A 24,027-nucleotide genomic window follows, 5' to 3' on the forward strand; every position below is an offset into this window, starting at 1 on the left:
CCCTCCCGCCCACGTGACCGCGTCTGGCCAATCAGCGCCGCCGCGGCCCTCGGCCCCGCGGGGGCGCCGTCCTGTCCCGGCAGGCCTTGCGCGGCGGCGGCGGTGTCGGTAAGATGGCGGCCGTGAGTCTGAGGCTCGGAGATCTGGTGTGGTGAGTGCGGTGCGGGCCGGCGGCGGGCCGGCGGGGCACGGCTCGGCTCGGCTCGGGCGTGCGGGCGGAGAAAGCGCCTTCTGCGGTGCCCGGGGCGAGCGGCGCCGAGGCTCCGCCCGGAGCGGCGCAGAGGCAGGCGGGCGGGGCGGCGGTGGGGCTGCGCCCGGTTCGGCCGAGCGCGGCGGCGGGGCCGGGCCGGGCCGGGCGGTGCCACCCCGGGGCCACGGAGAGACCGAGGCCTTGCGGCGGGGAGGGAGCGGTTGGGGACGGGTTCGGGAGGGCGGGCGCTGAGTTTCGCCGTTCCTCTTCACGCCGCCCCGGGGGATGGCGGTGGTGACGGCTGCCGGGCTCGGCGTCGAGGGGAGCGGGGCTCGGGGCGGAGCGGGGGAGCGGGACCGAGGGGCGGTCATTGGCTGGCTCGGCTGGAAATGCGGTCTCCTCTCGAGAGGAGCAAGAAGGAAAATAAGTAAGCGAGTGAGGCGCTGAACGAGTGCGTCAGCCAAGCAACACAATAACATGGGAAAGCACCTTTTTGTTTTTTTTGCAGGTTAGGATGTTCTCCTTGAAGCTCACAGAAGCTCCTTCCCTTTGTCACTCCAGTTTTACCTTCCAGTAGTCGGAGAGCTGTGGTTTTGTATTTCCCGATCGGGAGAACTGAAGGGATTCCTTCGAGGCCTGTAAGCACTGATCTCCAAGTGCTTGGAGAGGCTCTCTTGAGGCTCTGCTTCACCGGACAGGTTAGGGCTTCCTGTAGGGCTCACAAGAAATAGCTAAGCACCACCACACAGGTCTGTGCGTTTGTCTCAGGTAAAAAGAAAGGCGTGCTCCTGGCTGTGTGACAGCTGCAACTTCTCATCTGAGAAATGGACAGTGCTGTGAAGCTGTTTAAAAGTAAATAAAGCTTTCTTTCAGCACCATTTGCTTCAAACAGGCATTTGGGCAGTACAGTGCGCTTGGTGTTGGAATGCAGATCATCCTGCTTTAGTTTTGTACGTGACAGACTAGACAGCTACCATCCCTGGCACCATTGCAGAAGATCTATAGCAGTGAGACAGTAACACACAGAAAGCTTGAAGCGTCTTGTTCAGCACAGGGATGGAAGCGTGAGTTATGAGTTGTGAGCTTGGTTAAAGCTCTTGGCAGTAGCTCTGCCTGATCATCGCTACAGAATCTTCTGGGTAACATTCCCAACTCAGGAGGGGCTGGAATGCCTCTTGTTTGGAGTTTTTTGGTTAGGAGTTGGCAGGCTCTACAGATTCTCTCTTGCTTTCTTGCAAGGCACCAACCAAATGACTTCTGTGAGAGTACTGCAGTTTCTGTAGGTGGGAAGGGTAAGGTAGCAATAAAGCTGGCATGTTGTGATCTAAGGCCAATGTCTCTTCTATTCCTCTGTGGAAAAAATAGTTTTATTCAATTCCTGTAATTGAAACATGCACAAGTGTAAGAAGTAAACTTTTCTGCCTTTCTTCTGGCTCGTTTCTGTGCTTAGCTCACCACCACATGTGGTGACAAGCATCTGAAGAATGTGACAGTGGAACACCTAGTGCAGGGGTCCTGCCAGTTAGTGCATCCCTGTGAGAACTTCTAAGAATCTCAGCTGTCTGAGCTGCAAATCCATCCCTTCTGTGCTTACCAGCCTGCTCTGTCCTGATGGGTGTAACTTACCAACCTAATCTTTGGTTTGGTTGCCTGCATCGCTGCTTATCCCAGTTCCTTGTGAGAGAATATCCAATCTTACAAGAGCAATAAAAGCTGTAGCATCCAGTCTTCCAGGCAGTAGCTGTGCTGCTGCCGGCGTTCTTCTGACTTAAATTCTGATCGTGCAGCCAGTTCATGCAGGCTTTGAGGAGGCTCAGTTCAGGTGCAGGTATCGACCAGTAGCAGTGTGCTGAGTGCTCGCGCCTTGCCTCTCACAGTAGGTTTTGACTATCAGTTGTTTCTCTCAGTATGAAAAACATGGCGTAATAGAAAGAGGGAGAATTGGGATGCTGTGGGTTTGTGTTTTTTTTCCCCCCCCCCCCCATCTCTGTTCCTGCTGCCTAATTCTTCCATTTCTCCCTAGGGGGAAGCTGGGTCGGTACCCACCATGGCCAGGAAAGGTGAGTTGGGTTTTTTGTTGTTGTTTTCTTGGTGGTTTTGTTTTTCCCTCTGCACAGACAAACCTTTACCTGAAAGCTTTTCAGTTAAAGATTAGGATTAGTTTTTGCTTTACTTTTTTTTATATACCATCCACATGGATCTGAACTGTGAACCAATGGGGTTTTAATTGATGCAGAAGATCACCCTGTCACTGAGCTGTTAGCTCAGGTGTGATGAAAAGCTGCATCCAGCACTGGAACTGATTGTTTTCCCCAGACCAACCCCTGTCAGCTTCTAGGAAGCATTCCTCTTCCGTAGTTACTTGGTTAAAATAATAGAAATAAAGAATCTGCCTTCAAGATACTGTTTTAGAGCAGTGCTATTTAAGTAATAATTACAGATGTTGAGTGTGGTTGTTTTTATTTTCTGTGTTTTTTGCTGATGAAAGTCCAAAAAGATTTTAAAATGGCACTTTTTTATCATTTCCAATGAAGGACTTTGTTTTTATTTTTGGTGTATATACGAGGTGTGAGGGTGCTCACACAAAAGCACGCCGCAGAGGAACATGCAATTAATGCAGCTGATGGCCATAAGCGTTTGGTTTCACTCCTGTCTTTGGATCAGGTTAAGTCCAGGCTCCCCTGTGGTGTCACCTATGTAACAATGGCTGCTTTTCTCTTCAGCAGCACTTCACGCTTTACTCGCAGAGTAGTTTGCTTATTAAGAGCATAAAATATGAATCCTGAAGGTAGCAAAGAGGAACAAGTTCCCTTAAGTGCCATTTGGACTGATGAAGTTAGAGAGCTTCCTGACTTACCTGCTGGGAACAGCCTTGCTGGGGATTGGTGCCGATGTGTAACTGGCATTTGGGGTTTTGTTCACTCTGCTGCTCATATCTAAGGGTATGTATGAGAATACACAGTTAACTGTAACAGATTGAAGTTGTCTTCGTAGTTAGGATTAAAAATAACTAAAAGTCTGCAAAAATTATAATGCCAGGTAATGAAATCAGAGTGTGATCTTTCATTATGTACTTTAACTGTCACTTTTAATTGCCTTCAGATTGTTAATCCACCTAAAGATCTGAAGAAACCTCGTGGAAAAAAGTGCTTCTTTGTGAAGTTTTTTGGAACAGAAGATCAGTATGTACTGCTTGTTCTCATCCCATGAAAATACTGCTCCATGTAACACGGTTTCTTTTTCTTTTAATGGAAGAAAGGTTTCCCAACGCAGCAAAGCGTGGCTTTGTGAGAGTTTCATTGATCTACGAGCAAAGAAATCCATCTATCAGTGCATGCTGCAGCCACTTGTGGGTGTGTGAAGGCTGCGAAGACTTCTGTACTTGATACGTTGGGGTTTTAGTTGATGATGGGAAGTTGGGAAGTTCTTGGTAATCTGCCATTTTTAGGGGAGCAGGTGTGATGTGACTGGGTGATGTTTTGTCATGACGCTGTTTGAGCAAGGTGCAGCTAAGGGCATTCATGTACTGCCATGAAGAATAGCATGGCTTTGTGCTTGCCGCTCCTGATCAGAATGTATTTTCATGCCTGATGACTGGAAACGTTCTTGCTGTACCTTAGGAAGACTCTGCAGCATTGGACTTTTGTAGGCTCCCTTTTTGCACAGCTGAATTTGTTGATTCCAAACATACCTGCACAATGAAATTTACAATTCAGAGTAAAAAAACCTGAAAACCTGCCTTTTGTGAAGCTGGAAATTATTTTGCTGGTTTTCACTTTTCCTCTTTGTTGCTACGTGGCATTAAGTCACATAATAGGAGTCTTTAAGTCATGCAATCCTACAATCATTTTAGAAAACACCTTATTTTTAGTGGGAACAGAAGTAATGAATTGAGGCCAATTAATGAATGTTTCTTAAGGAAGCTGTTTTCAATTGAAAAGATGCTAAGCAAAAATAATTTTAAAATATTAGTTGTCCATTTCAAGGCCAGGCTGCATGTGGCTCTGGGCAGCCTGGGCTCTGGTTGGTGACCCTGCACACAGCAGGGGGTTGGAGCGGGATGAGCGCTGTGGGCCTTTGCAACCCAGGCCGTTCTATGATTCTGTGATTAAGAATTGAAATCTGTACTTGATGGAGCAGAAATGAGTGCTGCACACAAGTAGGAAGGTTTGCTGGATCTGTAGTAATGTAAGATAGGTGAATGTTGATTTGAAGTCATACAGTCATATATTGATGGTTTTTTTACTTATTAACTAACTCAAGCTCTCAAAGCTCTTTACAGAAAACTTCTTTACAGAAAGGGTAACAACCCCCAGGCTCCCCAGGGAGGTGGTTGAATCACCATCCCTGAGTGTGTTTAAAAGCCACTGGGATGTGGTGCTCAGGGGTGTGATTTAGGAGTGGGCTGTTAGTGCGAGGCTGTATGGTTGGGTTGTGGCTGGACTCGATGATCTTGAAGGTCTTTTCCAACCTGAACAATTCTTTGAACCTAAGTTGAGGAAATTGTTTCTATCCTGTTAGCTTACTCTTGATTCTTGCATGTTGTGTTTTTGGATCAACCACAGGGATGTTCTGCATTAAGAAAAGTTTGGAGAAAGCGGCTGTACGTCTTAAGGTTGTGTCACTGAGATGAGCAGTTTGGTTGCAGGTGAAGAGTTCAGATACAAGCAGCTGGGGTTTACTCTGTGTTTCTAGATTCTTGTTGCTGCTTGTGGGATTTAATCAGTTCCTGCTCCATGATTACTGCTTGCTTTGACTTGCGTACCCTGTCTGAAAATTGATTACAAATAAATACTGTCTTTTGCTGCCCCTAAAATAATGTTTTTAGACAGGAGAGATAGAATCTTGTGTACCTGGGGTTATGCTGGTGTTAGAACCATGAGAAAATCCTTATCTTTGAGCAGAGTCACACAGACTTTAAATCGTTTCACTTAAAATGTCGATGTTGGGGGGAAAATTCCTTTTATTTTGTGTAAGTAAACTAATGTGTTTTACAATACTTTTTTTTAAGGTCTATGTAAACAGGGGGTGGAAATACCAAACTGACAAAAAATCACTACGTAATGAGCAGAATTAGAAATGGGAGGATGCAGAGCTCCTGTCACTGGCTGTAGCCCATGGTCTGATGAGCACACAGGCTTGTGCTGGTATTCCTGTTTTCCTGCATTTACATCTTTCTGCCCTTCCAAAGTTTGGAAGGTGATACTAACGTAGCATTGATCAAATTTCATGGATCTTCTGTCAGTGCCTTGCTGTGCCAAGGTTTAACAGGTGGCTGTTTGGGCACGAGCCCTTCACTCTTTGTCACCTTACAGGTGAAGGCAGTGCTTGGTGGTGGGTAGAGTCACTGGCTGGGTTACCAGCCAGTTTGTCAGTGATAGGTAATCTCAGAGCATGGATGGTCTGTTTTCTTCTGAGGAATTCCGAAACGCCACCATTTCAGGCTGGGGAAAGGCTCTTTCCTTCTGACTAGCATGGTTCCAGTCTCCCCTACCAAAGATTAAGGAGAAAGCTGCTTAACAGTGAGAACTGATTTGCAGCGTGACTGCACATGTGAGCAGAGTGGTTGAGTGAATGAAAATGTTCTGTTTGGCAGTGCTTTTGCTGCAGTGTATAGATAGGCACTGGTTATTTTTGAAATCCTGAGTGATTTGGGGTACAACTGTCAAGAAAATGCACTGCTTTAGCTGTAACCTTGGCCGTGGTACGTGCATGAGGTGTACATTCTAATTTTACTGGGCTCAGTTTAGTGGTGAAAGGAATACGTTACCTGGAAGGCTCTGTGCAGCTGTGGTGAGAGACACAAAAAGGAGAGTAGAGGGCAGTCAGACTGCTCTGTAAGTGTGGGCTTTTGAGAGTTCCTGCTGAGCTCGGAGTTCTGTGTTTGCTCGGTTGGTACAGTTGCTCTGTTGCTTTCAGGCTGGTAGATTTTCTAGAAGAGAACTATTTTTACCCATGGAAAAGGAATTTGTGTTTTGGTTTCAAGTGTGACACGTGCTCCTGTTACTGTATGGCAGAGCAGGCCAGCTGGGTGTTCACAGCAGTAACGTAATGTCCGTGTCCTATTCTGACTAACTTCCTTCGTTGTGGTGCACAACGCTCATGAAATGCCTCTATCCACTTACTCTCCAATAGTGAGATTTTCTGAGTCTGTCTGGGACTTACCTTCCTGAGTATCTGTCCTCAGGCTGACTTCACATTAAAATGATTCTTCATCCAAAATCGATAACAGCTGGTATTTCCAGCCCACAGAAGTGACAAGTGTGCAACAACATTCAGTTACTGGAATTTAAACCTTCCTAAGTTGCAATGGAACTTTGACCTCTTATCAGCATTTCTAGCTGTACTTCTTAGTCTGGAAAATAAAAGGGGCTTTTCCAAGCTACAGTCTTGTCACATGAAATATTGGTTCAGCATTCTAGTAATCGAGGGCAGCGGTGTAAGGACTTAGAAGTTGGTATGCGTGCTTCTTTCTTGCTGTTAGTTGGTAGGATGACCAGGCTGGCAGGCTCGTAGTCTGCTAATGTTTCGTAAATTCTCAGTGCATTCCGTCCAGGTGCAAATATTCTTAGGTTTCATGGCCTGTTTGGAAACCGTTTGACCTTTTCTAAGCTAACTACTTAACTGGAAGCAGCAGGAAGTCTTGCAGGCTGTGGGCGCACACACGCACACACACACACACTCACGCTGTAGAAATGCTGTGATAGCTGTGTAGTCTTGTAAGTCATGTATCAGAGTCTTAATAGGAAACTGGAGCAGCCCACTCTTATCAGAGCACCTTTTTGAAGCATCAGTACAAAAGTAAACAGTCTCACTAGAAGTGCTGGGGTAAGGGGTCACTTCCTGTCTGTTACATCAAAGAAAAATGGGAGGAAGCTTGCAGTCCAAGGTAAATAGAGTCATCTGTAGCCTATTTGCGTTAGGCCCAACAACTTCAGCACAGACTTCTGTCTTCCCATCCTCCATATGCTGCTGTGATGCCAACACGTTTGCTCTTACGCCACTGTTCTCTCTGTCTTTTTAGGGAGAGATAAATTATTGGATGTAGTCTTTACAAAGCATTCTTTGAGATCCTGACATCAAGAAGACACTTGGAGTTTGTCAGGTGTTGGATGTGACGCTTTGGGAATCTAAGAGCCAGAGGTTATCATAGAATCATAGAATGGTTTGGGTTGGAAGGGACCTTTCAGACCATCTCATCCCAACCCCCTGCTGCAGGCAGGGACACCTCCCATAGCCCAGGTTGCTCACAGCCCCGTCCAGCCTTGCCTCCCAGCAGTGCTTGCAGGCAGGGGGCATCTACAGCCTCACCGGGCAGCCTGTGCCAGTCTCTCACCACATTCAAAGTAAATAATTTCTTCCTAACATCCAGTCTAAATCTCCCCTCTTCCAGTTTAAAACCATTTCCCCTTGTCCTGTTGCTACCTGCCCTTACAACAATTCTTTCCTCAGCTTTCCTGTAGGCACCTTCAGGTCTGGGAAGGACTATAAGTTCTCCCCGGAGCCTTCTCTTCTCCAGGCTGAGCAGCCCCAGCTCTCTCAGTCTGTCTTTGTAGGGGAGGTGCTCCATCCTCTGATCATCTTTGTGCTCTCCTCTGGACCTGCTCCAGCAGCTCCATGTCTTTGTTTTGGGAGCTCCAGAATTGGACACAGTACTCCAGGTGGGGTCTCACAATATCAGAGGGGCAGAGTCACCTCCTTTGTCCGGCTGGTCACACTTCTCTTGATGCAGCCCAGGGTATGTTTGGCATTTTGGGCTGCAGGCACACATTGCCAGCTCACGTTGAGTCTTTCATCCTCTGACACCCCCAAGTCTTTCTCCTCAGGGCTGCTCTCAAGCCGTTCTCCACTATAGGCTGGGCAAACAGAGGGTTAGTTTGCTGCTGTTTTCAGCTGGCATAGCCCATACAGAGCTACGTGTTGCTCTAGGCAGGCTGCTGTGTGCCAGAGCCAGCTGGACTGTTGTTAGACATCTCTCAGCAGAGTGCCATAACTGAACATTACTGTAGTCAGAACTTTTTGGCCCTTTGCTGCTGGTATCTCTGAAGGTCTGCTGTACATTTTTCATTATTACACACTTTTCTCAGCATTGGCCTGCTGCTTGTTCTTTTGCTAAATGCTCCTTCCTTTCAGTTGTATGATTTAATGTAAATGAGATCATTTTTGTGCTCCTTTTAAGTTTCCTTTAAAAACTGGATGTGATAAATCAGAGAGCTCAGCTGTGTGATTTTACTCGTCATGATGCCAGTTCTGATGAGAAAGGGCAGCATTCCATTTTCATGTCACAAAATCCATCTTGATTTTCTTCATCTGGCTTCTTGTGTGCTAGCTAACACTGGCTACTTCCAAACCCAGGCTGTTCTCTTGTGATTTTTGTAGCTGGCTGTGTTAGCACTTAGTGTGGGCCTCTCAACTGGCACAGCGTAAGCTTTGCAAACTTTCCCATGCTCCAGTAAGTAAAAGAAATTTGGAGGTAGTGCCACCATTGTGCAGAGCTAACTGTAAGTTCTGCCAAATGTGGGTACATGGGGAACTTCTGCCACTTCCATCTCTCCAATTGTTCAGGCTGTCTTTAGGAAGTGGTGTCTTCAGACTGGAAAATGGCTAAAAGCAGCATGCTTTCAGGCCTTGTTACCTGTACTGAATCTGTTCCCTCTTTCTTTCTTCTATGCCACCATTCTCCATGCTGCTCTTGGTCACATTCACACTTAGCTCTGCTTCACCGTGAACAATTTTAAGTTTTGTTTGTTGTTCATGACTAGAATGTGGATTTTTATAAGGGTTTTTCTAGGAATGCTATTTTGGAAGGGATGAGAAAGGGCATGGAGAAATTAGCAGAGAAGACCATTACCAAAATGTAGATTTTTAACACCTTTTTCACTTTGTATTTAACCCATTCTTTCTGAGTATTGGATGACTGTGCCACAGTATGAATACAGTCTCATCTTAAAATGTGACAGCTTTAGTGATGTGATGTCACTGACGTTTTCCTTTTTTAGGATGTTCATTCATTGCTGAGTTGTAGTTCCTTTTATATGTTGCATCCTGGAGACCTCTTCTATAAATAATAGCTGTGAGGTCATTGCTTAACAAAAACAAGAGATCCTTTGCAGAAACGTGAATGAATATGCTTGGTGGAGAATGGTTTAGTTTTCAGGTGTCTGAAACACACAAATGCTTTATGGATGGACATGCAGTGTCAGAAGACTCATTGTACCTTGCAGAAGGGCCTCCAAGTAGGTGGCACACCAAGGATAAACTGGAAGAGGCCCCTTCTGTTTATCTTCCTGTGAGGCAGCACTGAAGGCTGTTTCTTACTTGTGAGTTTGCCTCTGAGATCTTGGGTGATTGCAAGTGCTGAAATGCACCTTGTAAGCCAGGGAGCAGAGAGCTTTGTGCTTCAGGCTTTCTCCATTCCAGTGGAAAAAGTAATGGGGGGAAAAAAAAGTAATAAGCTTGTGCAGTGGAAAGGAGTAGTGTGTGCAGATAGAAACATAAGAGAATGTCTTGGAAGAAGAGATGCTTCCTATTCTGTAATTCGAATCCGGGAACAACATTTCACGTGCCTTCTTACAGCATACTGGCAAATTTTATTTCCTTTGTATACACATGGGATGACTTAGTGTGGGTTGATGTTGCGTAGTACCCAGGTATGCTTTGTCCCTGAGAGTCTCAGAAAAGGCCTTTGCATCTCAGTGGATGTTAGGATATGTCACTGTGAAGCTCGGGCACGTAGGAGGAGTTCCCTGAGTAGCTGCTGACTGCAGACTCTAGTCTGAAAACAACAATTTGACTTTCTATAGCATGTTAAGTCAGTTATTACGAAGATGATGTAAACTAAGCAGAAAGATTCAGCTTGGTGTGCAAGAGAATACTGAGTTCTGCTTCCAGGCAATGACAGAATTGTGTTGTAGGCTGTATGTCACTGTGGGAAGGATGCTGCTACTTCTGCAGTCAACTTCATCAGGGGACCTTACCCCTCCCCACATGGGACACAAAAAGTTTCAGTCTATCTTCAGCGAGCTGATTTCTAACTGGAAATGGTGGTTACTAGAGCACAGTGTGTTTGAGCAAGGGATTGATGACTTTTAACAGCACTGTGAACGGGTTAATACTACCAAATATGGTGGCATGTGATTGTGGATGTTCCTCCTGGTGGTACAGGAGAGGTCACTGGTCAGCCTTTGTTCTGAACAGGTACCCTTGATCACATCTAAGGGCTGGTCTGCTGATAGAGTGTCAGTAGTGCTTAGAGGGGAGTAATGCTAGCAGAATGTGATGTGTAATGTGAGGGAGAAACCAAGTGAAAGTGCCAGAAAAAAGTTCTCAGTGAATGCAGGCGTTGCAGTCCTTCATGCTGTGGAAAGCTTGTCGTTGATTGCTCTGGACAAGAAATGTGTCACTATTTCTAGGAGTTGGGTGGTTGAGGAAGCTGCTGTTGGAGAATATAACTGATTTTTTTTTTTTTTTTTTTTTCAAGTGCTTGGATCAAGGTGGAACAGCTGAAGCCTTATCACCTGCACAAAGAAGAAATGATAAAGATTAACAAGGGTAAGCGCTTCCAGCAAGCCGTGGATGCCGTGGAGGAGTTTCTTAGAAAAACCAAAGGCAAGGACCAGGTGAGTGAGTGGCTTCTTCTTTACCGTGTGCATAAAAACAAGTCTTCAAGTGAATGATGGTGAAACACGTTTTTATTTGAAAGGAGTTGATTATTTCTGGCAATTTGTTGGGGAGGATTTTGTTTTCATTTTTGTCTTTTCTTTTTCCCCCCAATTTCAAATTGTTATTGTTTCCTAACCTCTTCTCTTCCCCGTTCAGTCTTGTCTGATGACGGGTGAAAGACTTGTTACACTGATGGAGACACAGAAGAGGCTAATTGATCTGCTTATGATGAATTTATAAATCAGTCTTAACCTTGGATGTGGATGGTAGTACCAATCTTACTGTTAGTGGAAGTGCATACGTGTGCATGCACTCCCACTGGGTCTTCAGATGTCCTGTGCTGCTACTCAGTGACTCAAAGTGAGTGTTTTTACAGGTCAGCTAACAAGGAACTTCACTCACCAACTTCAGGGGGCTAGCAGTCTAGTTTTCATGTTCCCATGCTGTTGGTTTGCCTGATAGTAAACAGCACGGGGTCCTTCGCATCCTTGGTTTTGCATGAAAGTCATTCTAGCTCTTCTCTTCTTTCCTTACTGTCTTCTATTCTGTAATCTCTCAGGCATCTTCCCATAACTCCAGTGAAGAGAAGAATCGGCGTAATTCCAGCGAAGAAAGAGGCAAGCAATCTGCTGGCGAAGAGAAACGCAAAGCCAGTTTGTCCGAAGGGAAGTTGAAGAAGGGCACAGGGGAAGGAAAAAAGAGGGTCTCTTCTGTATCGTCAGAGAGAGGATCAAAGTCACCTTTGAAAAGAGCCCAGGATCAGAGCCCCCGAAAGCGGGGGCGTCCACCCAAGGATGAGAAGGTTTGTGTTGTGCATGTCCGCCAGTGCCCTCTGTGGACTTTGCAGGTGGACTTAGGGATGACTGGCACCTTAACTAACAGGCCAGTGTGAAGAGTATCAGTTCAGTACCAGATTTTTTTTTTTTTTTTAAGCTCTTCCATGTTGCTTCTTCTGAACCAGCTGGCTGTCGGATACCTTTGACAAGCACGTTGTTGATTCTTCACGTGCATTTTTAGCAGTTAGTTGCTTTGAGTGGCTCTGGTCATCTCTCTGAGAGGGCTTTGAGAGCTGTCTCATGAGACTCCACCTTCCATCTTACCACCCCTCAAATTCAGTTGATGCAGGAAGGATTAGTGAGGAGGTGTGGCTCTTCATCTGATTTCCGACTTTTCCCTTCCCATCTCATCTGCTTTGTGTGATCAAGCGATTTATAGTCTCTTAACTTCACCCTCCATGCTTACTGAGGGTGGGATGTTCTTAAGGGCTAAGGTGTGAAGAAGAAATTTGTGTAGCGTGGGAATAATGCACCAGAAGAACTAGTTGTATTCATTTCCATTTCTGTGCTATGGAATATGTTTCCATTCTCCATTATAAAGGTCCAGCACTGGAGCATCATTATTTTATCCTCGTTACTTCCCTTGTTTACTTCTGAGTGTCATGACAGAAGCAGTAGCCAGCAATATTTTTGTCTACTGTCATGCAGAGTACTCATCTTTATTTATTGTGGAGCTCCCTGTTGTGGTCCAGATCTTTCTTGTCCAGATGGATAGAAATTTCAGTGGATTACTACAATGCACGTTCTTCACTGGAGACTACACCTGAAGACTGTTGGGAGGCTTCAGCTGATGCTACAGCAGTGTGCTTGCTCACCGCTGCTTCAAAGGGACTGTGCTGCTCTGTGCCTCGCAGCCTTTGCTTTCAGTGTTTCAGGATCCAGTTCAAAATAGTTGGTTTCCATCTCCTGAACTGTTACAGGATTGGCCTTAACAGGTTCAACAGCAAACTCTTGATGCCTTGGTGGTGAAAATGAAGCTGGTCGTAAGAGATGCTGGCTTTTTTTTTTTTTTTTTTTTTTTTTAAGCCAGTTTCTGTTAAATCACATCATGTGAGCCCATCAGTTTCTCCTTTTGAGGGAATTGGAAGAAGGGGAAGTTGGATGCATGCAGGTGAATTACTGTTAATTGTAAATCTTTTGACTTGACTGCAGAAGAACACTTTATGAGCACCTTAGCTTACCCTTCTGAGATGTTGCTATAATCACATCCTATCTTTGAATGTATCTGTTATGATGAAGCCCTGGACCATTTTTTTTCCCTAACATAAAATGCTTTTTTGTCTTCGAGGTAAATTCAGTCCAAACTAATCAAAATGAATGGTGGGGGAATTCCAGTAGTGCTGGCACACTGCATGCTTAGTTTTTATTCTGTGAGCTGCCTTGGGGTAATAGAGAGAGCTTTGAGTGACTGAATTATGGCGCTAGAAACTTTTACTGGGAAACTGCAAGTGGAGTGGCTTCCATCAGCTTGCCACAAAGAGATTGCCAGCAAGGGGATGAAAGCCTTGCTGCAGACTGGAAGTAAGCTGGTTGGTGTAGGAAAGTAACTGTGCAAGTTTTGAAGGGCAGTGTACTGATAATTAGAGGAATCGCTGTGAAGTTCCAGCAGCACTGCCACAACGCTTTTTCAGTCCATGACACAAATTTGAAACCATACATTCTGCTTACCTGGGTCTCATGACTTCCCAGAATTATTAGTGCTAGGGGAAAGAAAATGTTTGTCCCTGTTCTGAGTTACTGCAGTGTTGGTATTTGGGATGTATTTTTTCTTTTTTTGGCTCATTTGCTTTGTTCAGTCACAGTTCAGCTACCTTTCCAAGCACTCAAGATGCATAAAATTCAAGGATCCAGTTTTTACTGAGGTGTGGTCTGTCTAGAAATGTCCTGTAGGCATACATGTTCATTCAAATACTCTCATTTTCAAGTTTATGTGGATATTTTCAAAGGACCAATGTGACTACTTATGTATCAGAGCAGATTTTGTCCTTGCTTTGCCAGTTGAAGCAGCTGTGTGGTCTTCAAAAAGAGAATTCTAGAGTACAGTGGCACTTTAAGGTTAGAGGCTGATGTCTAAGTTGTCCTTGCTATCAGATGAAACGTTTGTATCAGTGTCAGTTACCTCCAGCAGCCTTGTTCTTCCTTGCTTTGTAAACAGCACTCATCTCTGGTGGTTCTTTGTGGACACTGAGGCACACTGTGCATTTGCAGGAAGTGCATTTCATTTCTGAATCTTCATCTCAGGAAGGTTACACAATATATAGAAGCCCTGCATGTTCTCTTCATAAATCATAAAGACCTATGTTTTAATCTTTACCTGTGGAAATAAGGATGAACAGATCAAAATTTAACAACAGTAAAATAATGGTGCTTTAAGTGTCATCGTGACGTGTTAAGGGATGGGAACAGTCCATGTATGATTTCCAGTTTCATGCATTCTGGAAACTACAGCAGGTGTGGCTGTATGAGGTGCACACTTAGAAGGTTTTCCTGCTAACAGGTAGGCTGCTGCCTTTTTTTTTTTTAACAACAGTGGAGGATGAGGAACAGCTCAAACCTTGTCTGACTGCAGTGATGTTCTTTACCCATTTGTTCAGATTTTTGCATCCACCAGAGGGAAATGCTGGATCAAGTGTGTTCATTTGTTTCTCTGCTCATTGCATGATTACACAAGTGTGATAATTCCTGTTACAGCTTCTGGAAAAACCATTCTTCGTATGTAATGTTGAATTTTGTTGTTGACAGTTCTTGTTTTTTTTGTTCTTGTTTTTTTTTTCCACTTTGCATCACCTGTGTTGATAATACACCTCGTGCTTGAAATATGACCACTTGTGGAAAGGCATGCATAGTGCTTTTCAAAACTGTGTGTGTGCTCTTGCAATCATTTTGCTGTTACCAGCCACTTAGTCAGTTTGTAAGCTCTTTCCTGATCTCCTTTGTATCTTCTCAGGATCTCACAATTCCAGAGTCAAGTACAGTAAAAAGAGTGATGACTGGAACAGTGGCTGGATTTAAATGGCCACCAAGCGTCAGTGAGGTGAGAAACCCTGGGCTGGCTTGTACAGCATGGTTGTGCAAACTTAGTTCCTAGCTGAAGATGATGTAGAACCTTTTGTTTCCAATTTGAAATGGTGGAGTTCTCTCTTCTGCTTAAGGTGCTTTCTTTGTCATTCTGTGGTATAACAAAGCTGGGCAATACCTTTGGGCAGCTAGGAAGTATGTTGGAAAGTGAGATTGTTGTCCTTATGGAGCAGTCTGCAAATTCACACCTAACTGTGCTACATGTTTTTGCACTTCTGATTTCAAAAATATTTCTGTGACTGGCTTTGCAGAACTGGAAGAGAAGACTTGGATAGGCTCTCCGTGTCTGCATAATGTGATATTGGATGGTTTACTTCAGTTTTCTTCATAATCAGCTTTCATTTTGTACTTAAATAATTAAATGATCAAGCAGAGTAAGAAGAGTGCAACTCTAGGCTAGTGCTTAGAGTGTTCATTGGAGAGATGAATGCTCCAGCTGCCCATCACGTGACTGCTAAGATTAATGTTCAGCCACTACCCACCATGAGTATGAGAATTCATTGGAAGCTGGAAAGTGTTTTTATTTCATTAGGAGAAGGAGGTGGGATCTGGGACTACAGATAAGGAGAGGCTACTTCTTCCCTTGTTAATCCTGCTGATAGTTTTGTTTTGATTTTCCTGCAGAAATTGAGAAATAAGGGATTTGACTTGAATGGCTTTGCTTTTGCAAATGAAACACAACGTAAACTGCTATATTGAAACAAACTGCTTGGTCCAGCTGTCATGCATTAAATATTTCCCACCTGAAGTTATTACTGTGCTGCTTGGGAGAACAGGGAATAGTGATGTGGTTGCTCAGTGATGCTCTGGGAATGTTTCTGAGCCTGTACTTTTTCTCTGTAGCCTGTGAAGGACAGTGACCCACACTTTCATCACTTCCTGCTGAGCCAGACAGAGAAGGTGAGGACTGGGCAGACAGGATAATTCTGCTGATCGCTCTAGCTTGGCATCCTGTCCTTTGCTGGGATGAAGGTCTAAATACAAGGAGATACATAACCAGCTCTGAAACTGCATTCCTTGGGGCCTAGTAGCAATGAGACTCTCATGTGCTATCTGACCATTTGGTTACTTCCTGGCATTTAGGTTTAAGGTGATTTGGCAGTGAGGATAACAAATAGTTCTAGATATCAAAGATGACCTGGCACCAGGATTCAGCAGACTTGTTCTGTTAAATTCTGCAGATTAAATATGAGGGCTAGAAGGTGATGTTTTACTAATTGCAGCCCTGTTCTTTGTTTGACGGTTATCCGTCCAATTTCTTCATCTGTATGAATTTGTTAATTAACTGAATATGGCAAGGAAACTGTCCCTGACTAGAAAAGCTCCATGTAAAATGTAGTCAACTTTAGAGTCAGAAACCATGCAGGATTTTATATTCAGCCTGTGAATGTCAGGAGGAAAACAAAATATCAAATTGAATGAAAAACAGTTCATATCCGGCTGAGGATCCGTGCAAAGACAGATTAATAGCAGCTCAGAATAAGCAGCCTGAGCAGGAGCAGCCTTCACCACACTGTTGTAAGCCACGTGCTGCCTTAGGTTAACAAAAACGCTTTGCCTCAGCAGCTCCAGTGACATAATGAGCACCGCTATGGTGCTCTGTAGCAGGCTGTAGAGATCTGTGTTTCAGATGTGAGAGTGGGGATATGCTGTATCCTCATCACTGGAGTGCCTGCCATGTGAGTTACAGAAAGGATTTTGTAGTCCCTGCATCAGAAAACAGTCTGAATTGTTGGAGTAGGGTAGGAAGGGAGGAACTTGGTATGTTACAATAGGGTTTTATTTTCTCTGGTTGAGGGAAGCCTGAGAGCTTTCCTGTGCTGCAGATGGTGTGTGGGTGAGCTGCCTGGTTTCTTTGTAGCGAGGATACGGTCTGTTTGCTCAGCAGAGCAGATCAGCACTGTCCTTCCCCTGAGTGCTTTGTTTCATCCATACAGCCAGCTGTCTGCTATCAAGCCATCACAAAGAAGCTGAAGGTTTGTGAAGAGGTGAGACAGATGTTTGCTTTGATGGATTTTCTGTATTATCACGAAGACTGGCAGTTCCTCCAGAGCTGTATGGTCCTTTTTTTTCTTTCTTCAGGAAACAGGATCCACCTCCATCCAGGCAGCAGACAGCACGGCAGTCAATGGCAGTATCACACCCACAGACAAAAAGTAAGATCTCCAACGCACTTCAGCCATTTCCCTTCTTTTTCTCCTTTCCATCTCATACATGCAGCCATTATCCAGCTTGTCACTGAGAATAAATAAACCTAACATTTCTCTCTAGAGATCTCCTCTGTCCTTGTGTGAAACACTCATTTGGGTGGAGGTGGGAGGGAGGCAGCTAAAAGCAAAACAGGAGTTTAGAACAAGGTCTGCCTTGGATGTACTTGCATCTCGGTGCTCTCCTGCAGTTGCCCTTTTCCTGCAGGGCACGTTGCAGAACATGAAGAAGCAGTCTTTCTGAATGCCATGTGGGGCAGGATGATAAAAGGATATCTTTCTCCAGTGGTGCATGGCAGTTGACTAGGGCCGTGTTATTGCTGCCCTGAGCGCGTAGAAGGCGAGCGGAAGAGGGAGGCTCCCAGCACAGGAGCTTTGCTATGCAGCACGTGAGCTTTCTGGTTTCTTCTAACGTCCCCATTCTCCTTTCTGGAGTGAGACGAGCCTCACTCGAGCTTCCTGTTTCACTCTGTAACTTCCGCTGTGTTCAAATTGCACTCAGGCCTTGCTCTTTGCTGTTTGCCGTTGGGTCATTTCTCATGGGATATCAATTCTCAGCTGTACTCAGGGGGAACCAAAATAACGATGAAGCTGTTCAGGTAAAATAGTCTCTGAGGAAAGCATGGCACAGAGCTGGGTTGGGAGAGGGAGAGAGAGAAGGTCTGTTTCAGAGCTTTGTAAATAGATGGACATTAAGCTGTTGAAGGAGCCTGTGGTGACTCGTGATCTGTCTGAATTAGTCTGCTCTAACAAAAATAATGGCTGGGAGAGTAGAGGTGACTTGAGAAAGCCATAGTGCAATGTAGCATGGCTAGTTATGAAGAATTACCTTTTGGGGATTGTGAGGCTGAGGTTACATCAGACATGTAAGTGAACGATTCAGAAATTCCTACTGAGATTGTAGCTGGGTATGAAGCTTGCTGCAGCAGAGGCTGCCAGAGAGTTCCAATTACAGGTAATTATGGAGATGAAACTTGTTAGTTTTGTTGTCTTTTTCTTGAAATGAGGGGAGCAAAGTTCTCCCCATCTTAGGAGAGGGAAGGCAGCAGTTACCTGGGATTATTCTCATGTTGACCTGTACAGGACTACTACTATTTTTTTTGTTGAATTGCAGCTGTGGAGAGGTGTTAGGCCTTTGGTCTGTGTGTGATGCATAGTACAGTAGTTCTTTCTGAGTTTTACTGAAGTAAAAGTAGTAATGTATCATTCAGTAGTATAAATAAGTCATTGTATGCATGACTTGGTTCAAAAATCAGAAAGCAAATTAGAGAAGCACCTGCTGATGTGCAGTTGACCTCTTTTTCTTCAGTACAGCAATGGCTAGTAACGGAAAGTACAAGAGCAGCAAATTTAATCAAAAGAAAACTAATGAAGAACCAACAGCCCCTCAACCTTTAGCATTCAGCTACTTTTCTGAAGTAGACTTAAGTCTTTCTAGAGGAAATTGTTGGCGATGCTTAGTATGCAAAACAAACACTGGCTTGCTGTTAAAGCACAGTGTCTTCCCAATTTGGAAGTCCTGTTCTGGCTGTGGCTGTGTTGTAGTCTGGTTTTTTCTGGTTGTGTTCCAGGTTTTGCTCTTGATCGCTTCCAGGATCAAGGGAAGCTGACAACAATTTCTTATCTGTTACATAATCCCTTCCTTGCATTAATGCTTCTCCCTTCCCTTTAGGATAGGATTTCTGGGACTTGGTCTGATGGGAAGTGGCATCGTCTCCAACTTACTGAAGATGGGTCATACTGTCACTGTCTGGAACCGGACTGCTGAGAAGGTAGGCATGTACCTTAGATATAGACAGTACTTTCCTTTTTTTAAACATGTTCCTACTACCTCTGATCACCAATCGCTGGTGCCTGGGAGAGGATGCTCAAGAAACACGGGTATGTTTGCCACCTTGTTTTATTATTATTTCCTGAGTGCTTGTGGCCACTTCATACTAGAAGCTGTGAATGGTTCCTACCGTGTTGCCGTTTTGATGTTAGAAGTTGCAGCTTTGTGTCCCTGTTGAGGACTGCAACATAAAGTTCTCCCTGGGCATATTCCTGATTCAGGTAGCTAAGTAATTGTGTTTTGGAGCTTGACAAAAGAACCATATGCTGAGAAGTTGAGCCCAGGAGTGGTGTGGTGAGATTCTCCTCTTGACCACAGCTTCATCTACACGTCCATTATGCTGTTTGCAGTGGCTGAAGATTGTGTGGCAAACATGCTGTGTCATGACATGAGACCAGGTTAAGAATATTCCTTTTCAGTGTTGAAATGGAGCTAAATGGCTACACAGTTGTGTTCTAGCAACTGTAGTGGAGGAGAAAACATGCACGTGTCAACTGTATTGTAAAATAGCAAAGGGTTTTTTAAGGATGTTTTCTAACTACAAAACAAGGGGTAGGGTGGGAAGGAACTAAGAATTTGAAACAGCAGCCCTTTAAAGCCTGTGTCAGTCTCAGCTGCGCATATCCTGTTTACTGTTCAGCAACTGGTTCTGTTTACCAGTTCTTTTGCTCTCTCTCCTAAAAACTGCAACATTCAATCTCTTACAGTTTATCACCTAAGCCTTCTCTCTTGTGCATTTGTTTTGAAGTTCTTCTCTTGAGGGTTCAGGAAAGCTGCAGAGGAGCCCCTTGGGTGTAGGAGATGAGCCAACAAAACCCAACCTGAATTTACTGAATAATTAACACACTTGACTCATGCTGAGTCTGGCAGTAAAGTTTGTTTCATCAAAATGCTAGGGAACCCATTTGGTTTGTACTTAATTTTACTTACGTTTCAATTTGTGACTTTTGCAGTGTGATTTGTTCATCCAGGAAGGGGCACGGCTGGGAAGAACCCCTGCTGAAGTTGTCTCCACCTGTGACATCACCTTTGCCTGTGTATCAGATCCAAAAGCAGCAAAGGATGTAAGGATTAGCTCTTGTTCTTCCTCCACCGCTGAGTGCTAGTTCTGATTCCTACTGGTGAAGGTAGCCTGGGTTATTGCAGGTGCTGGGCAGGACAAATAAGTCACATTGTTTCCCAACAAAGTCATACTTACCTCCCTCCCTTTTACTGGCAGAAAGATAATCCATGGGAGTTGGGTTTTGATATCGTTTTAGAAGACTGCCACTGCAGTGCCAGGCTTTCTTGGACTTGGAGGGTTTGAGTTTCTTTGCAGACACCCTATTGCTTTACCGCTCTTCTGTTCCTCACAGCTGGTGCTTGGTCCGAGTGGAGTGTTGCAGGGCATTCGACCAGGGAAGTGCTATGTGGATATGTCCACTGTGGATGCAGATACAGTCACAGAATTGGCCCAGGTAATCAGCTGGTCCTACAACACTTGTGACTCAGCAGCATTACTGCAATACTTGTTTCAGGCTTTAAGCTATTGATGATACAGATGTTTTGTAAGATTTCTTGACTTCTTCTAGAGGAGACTCAAGTCTCAAGCAGGTGAGACAGAATGAACTGTCACATCTTGACCAGTGAACAGAGCTGGATAAGATGTACTCTATGACAGCAGCAAAGCCTCTGGAGTTGTCAGGGCTGTCAGGTGGCACCAATGTGAACTGCCTGCTGAGTTTTTAACCCTTTGGAAGTATTTACTTAGTATAGATTTGGTACAGATTTGGTATTTTGTAGCAAACTGGAGGAGGAATGCAGTCTGGATGTGTAAGTGTCCTTAAACTGATCATAATCTTATTTTAAGTGCCTCGATTATGGGGAAAAAGTGCCTTAATATTTCACTCTAAAAATTTTTGAAGGGAGGATTGACGGAGAAGTGTTTTGATTTACTTCTGGCATGGCATTTTTTATTTCTTCCTTGACGTCTTGATGATTATCCTCAGCCCTTAAATGAGTGTGTTTTATTGCAGAAAGAAGGGGAGATAGCATTGGTCAAGTTTTAAGCAGAGATGCTGTAGTAATGCATAACACAGGAATTTGGAAAGTGCATAATCACACACATTAGTAAATGTCTGGCCGAGGGGTTCTGTCAGAGGCCTTTCATCTTTGGGGAAGAGGGGGTTAAATACAAAGCAAATAATCTGAGAGTGCTATGCTGTACACGAAGCACTGTTTCTTGGCCATTACAGGATGCCATGGCAGAAGCACATAACCTCAGCTGCTGAAAATATTCACCATTAAGAAGTGTTGCTGAGAATGAAGGCAACTTTTGTGCTCAGGCACACCTTTCAGTGTCATGCATCATGCTAGATGTATTGCAGTGCTTCCCTCTCCTGTTTTTGTGTCTAAGCTGTTTGTGCTTTAAAATTCTGTCCTCAGACAGTGCTCAATGCCTGCTGTTTGTGCACTGCTAACCAGAGATACTATTTTTCCAGGTGATAGTGTCCCGGGGTGGTCGCTTTTTGGAAGCACCAGTCTCAGGAAATCAGCAGCTATCAAATGATGGGATGCTTGTGATCCTGGCAGCTGGTGACAGGGGTTTATATGAGGACTGCAGTAGCTGTTTCCAAGCGATGGGGAAGACCTCTTTTTTTCTAGGTAACTGAAACACCGAGGGCCTGATAGCAGATTCTTAGTCAGTGCAAGGACTGGGATATTCAGGAGGGAGTCTGAGAGGCATATGTATCATCTCTGTAGGCTGCTGATAAGAGGGACTGGCTGCTTTCTGTCTCCACAGGCAGCATGGGAAACCAGCCCGCTCCTCTGGAATTCTGCCAGCTTCAGAGCCTTCAGACTAAGTTTTCTTTTTTGAACATTGTCTCATTTTGGAGAATCTGTGGTGCTTTTTATTTTTAAATGATACTTTAATTTCTCCCGTTGTTCAAGTGCATGGGAAACAGCTAAGTTTTCCAGAGCCTGTAAGGAGAAGGTGTAAAGTGTTTGGGATCAGTATGGAAAGTGTAGTAGTGTTAACACTGCGTGGGGTGGGGGAGCAAGGCTGCTGCATCTGTTCTGGAGGAATGTTCAGTGCTGTGTTTTGTTCCAGGTGAAGTAGGCAATGCTGCCAAGATGATGCTGATTGTGAACATGGTCCAAGGCAGCTTCATGGCTACAATAGCAGAAGGACTGACTTTGGCTCAAGTGACTGGTCAGTCCCAACAGACCCTTCTGGATATCCTCAATCAGGGACAACTTGCCAGCATTTTCCTGGACCAGAAGTGCCAAAGTAAAGTTCTCTTTGTTGTTTTATTATAGGATGTTTGTCACAGTCTGTCAGTTTCAGTTAATGATGGAAAGAAGGAAGTCATCCCAGCTTCATCAGCCTAGGGTTCTGAGTGCTTTAAGCATTCTGAAAATGAAGAGCTGAGTTTTATTCATTAACCTTTATAGACAGAAGCTCTGAGATTACATCTCATGCTGTGCGTTGTCTACAGCCTGCTCAGGTCTTGAGTTGACAGTGATGATTTCATTGGGATGGGGTAATAAGTGAAATGGAGGGCAAGCTGCTTAGAAATCTGAGCTCACTTTGTCAGTGGGCAGAAGTGATATTATCTGCTGTGGTGGGATGAGGATACAAAGCAGAGAAAAAGAGCTAAAAGCAGTGTTCCTGGTGATCACCATGGTAAAGGGAAGTTAGGTGTTGAATTGCATGACCTTGCAGTGTGATAGGCTTGATTTACTTTTGTCATGCTTATTTTTTGCTTGCATTCCTCTCAACAGATATCTTGCAAGGAAACTTTAAACCTGATTTTTACCTGAAATACATACAGAAGGATCTTAGATTAGCTATTGCACTGGGTGATTCTGTCAACCATCCAACTCCTATGGCAGCTGCTGCCAACGAGGTGAGTGCTGTTACTCAGTGTTTGTTCAGTAGGCGGAGTTAGAGCTGTTTGTCACCAAGGGACAAAATCTGAGAGTTATGTGCTGTCTGAGAGAAAGGAACAACAATTGAAGTATATTCTGAGTGGGATGGAATTTAATTTCATTTGATGGTAGAAGCTCTTAAAGTGTTACATCAGTGAAAACAGACGACCTAAAGAAAACCTGGAGTGTTCTGATCTTGTCCTGCTGTATTTACTTGAAGCACTGTGCAGTTTTCTGGTTTGTAGTGATCAGGAAAGCAATTTTTCTGCTAGGGAAAGGCTTTCTGTGAGAGCAGGCACTGATCCTTTTTTATTTCTCTTCTGTAGGTCTATAAACGAGCAAAAGCGTTGGACCAATCAGACAACGACATGTCTGCAGTGTACAGGGCCTACATCCACTAGGCTGCACCATTCTTACTGTTAATACTATGATTATTGATTAATATTATTATGATACTGGGTTTTAACTCTGGACCAGTCCATCTCTGTCTCTCCATTTCCTTTTATACACAGACTTTGAGATCTGCCATGGAGGCAGCTGCTGCGGTCAGCCTTCCCCTGGTGGCAGAAGGGGGGGAGGAGGGGGCTCGGATTGTTGCAGTCTAATTAGAAAATCCATGCCATGCACTGACAGTCATGGAACAGAACAGTGGCGGCTTGTTCAGAAGCTCTGAGGCAACTCTGCCAGAAATCTGCTGCTTGGCTGCTTTTATTTTCTTCTTTGTATGCTTGTCCAAGATGCTGTTTCTAACGATCCCCTTTCTCCTTTGCTGTGGAATAATGCGTGTGTTGGACTTTTTGCATCAAGGGGAACAGGTGACTACATCCCATCTACCTGTGAATATCTGTAAAGTCCTTGGTCCCAAGTAAGGTGAGGAGCATTCCTGTTTGTCACCCACTGTTTGAGAACAAAGCACCTCCCGTGGAGGAGAATGACAGTTCCAGAAGGTAATGGGGTTGCATGCAACACTGTCTTGATTCTGTTTCTTTTTAAACTTCCACCTCCCCAGCACCTTGATGGAGGAATTCCTCATATTGTTGAGAACAGATTGCATCCAAGTCTTCCCCTGTACAGACAACTCTAGCATAGGGAACACAAACCTTACTGAAAATGAGAGAATACCAGTGTAGGTAAGTGTGGCCTCCTAAAAGGCTAATGGCAGCTGTCCACCCCACAAACAGCATGGGAGCTTCACACAGATTTGCATAAAAGCTGCAAGAGAAACATTCAGCTTAAAACTTAGCCAGAGGTGTTTAATTTGGTGAAGGAACAAACTTTAGGGGGTTGCTCCTGGCCTTAGTTTGTGTTGCT

General features: G+C 44.5%; 1 protein-coding gene across 4 annotated transcripts; it reads left to right on the forward strand.

Annotated features, from left to right (window-relative positions):
• The first annotated feature begins 77 nt into the window (after positions 1-77).
• Positions 78-23,182, forward strand: GLYR1 (glyoxylate reductase 1 homolog). Of its 4 annotated transcripts, none has more exons than XM_042864131.1 (17): positions 83-151; positions 699-888; positions 2,214-2,250; positions 3,293-3,372; positions 10,671-10,809; positions 11,412-11,654; positions 14,636-14,722; positions 15,610-15,666; positions 16,704-16,754; positions 16,849-16,922; positions 18,646-18,745; positions 19,758-19,868; positions 20,160-20,261; positions 21,285-21,447; positions 21,896-22,075; positions 22,570-22,694; positions 23,043-23,182. In XM_042864131.1, the coding sequence occupies exons 5-17, from the start codon at positions 10,723-10,725 to the stop codon at positions 23,115-23,117; spliced, it is 1,455 nt and encodes a 484-aa protein (XP_042720065.1). In that variant the 5' UTR covers positions 83-151; positions 699-888; positions 2,214-2,250; positions 3,293-3,372; positions 10,671-10,722; the 3' UTR covers positions 23,118-23,182. The 4 variants fall into 4 exon arrangements, with proteins under 4 accessions (XP_042720063.1, XP_042720064.1, XP_042720065.1 ...); XM_042864133.1 differs by having other exon boundaries at positions 699-828; XM_042864129.1 differs by lacking the exon at positions 699-888 and having other exon boundaries at positions 78-151.
• The last annotated feature ends 845 nt before the right edge of the window (positions 23,183-24,027 follow it).

The sequence above is a fragment of the Lagopus leucura genome, unplaced genomic scaffold (genome assembly GCF_019238085.1).
Source record: "Lagopus leucura isolate 7727_CA_CO unplaced genomic scaffold, USGS_WTPT01 Super-Scaffold_760, whole genome shotgun sequence".
Taxonomy (NCBI): Eukaryota; Metazoa; Chordata; class Aves; order Galliformes; family Phasianidae; genus Lagopus; species Lagopus leucura.

Excerpts from the sequence above, each read along its gene's own strand:
- GLYR1 (XM_042864129.1), top strand. The coding sequence starts at position 114 with ATGGCGGCCGTGAGTCTGAGGCTCGGAGATCTGGTGTG. Across the intron at positions 2,251-3,292 it reads ACCCACCATGGCCAGGAAAG|ATTGTTAATCCACCTAAAGA; the intron begins GTGAGTTGGGTT and ends AATTGCCTTCAG. Across the intron at positions 14,723-15,609 it reads GGCCACCAAGCGTCAGTGAG|CCTGTGAAGGACAGTGACCC; the intron begins GTGAGAAACCCT and ends TTTTCTCTGTAG.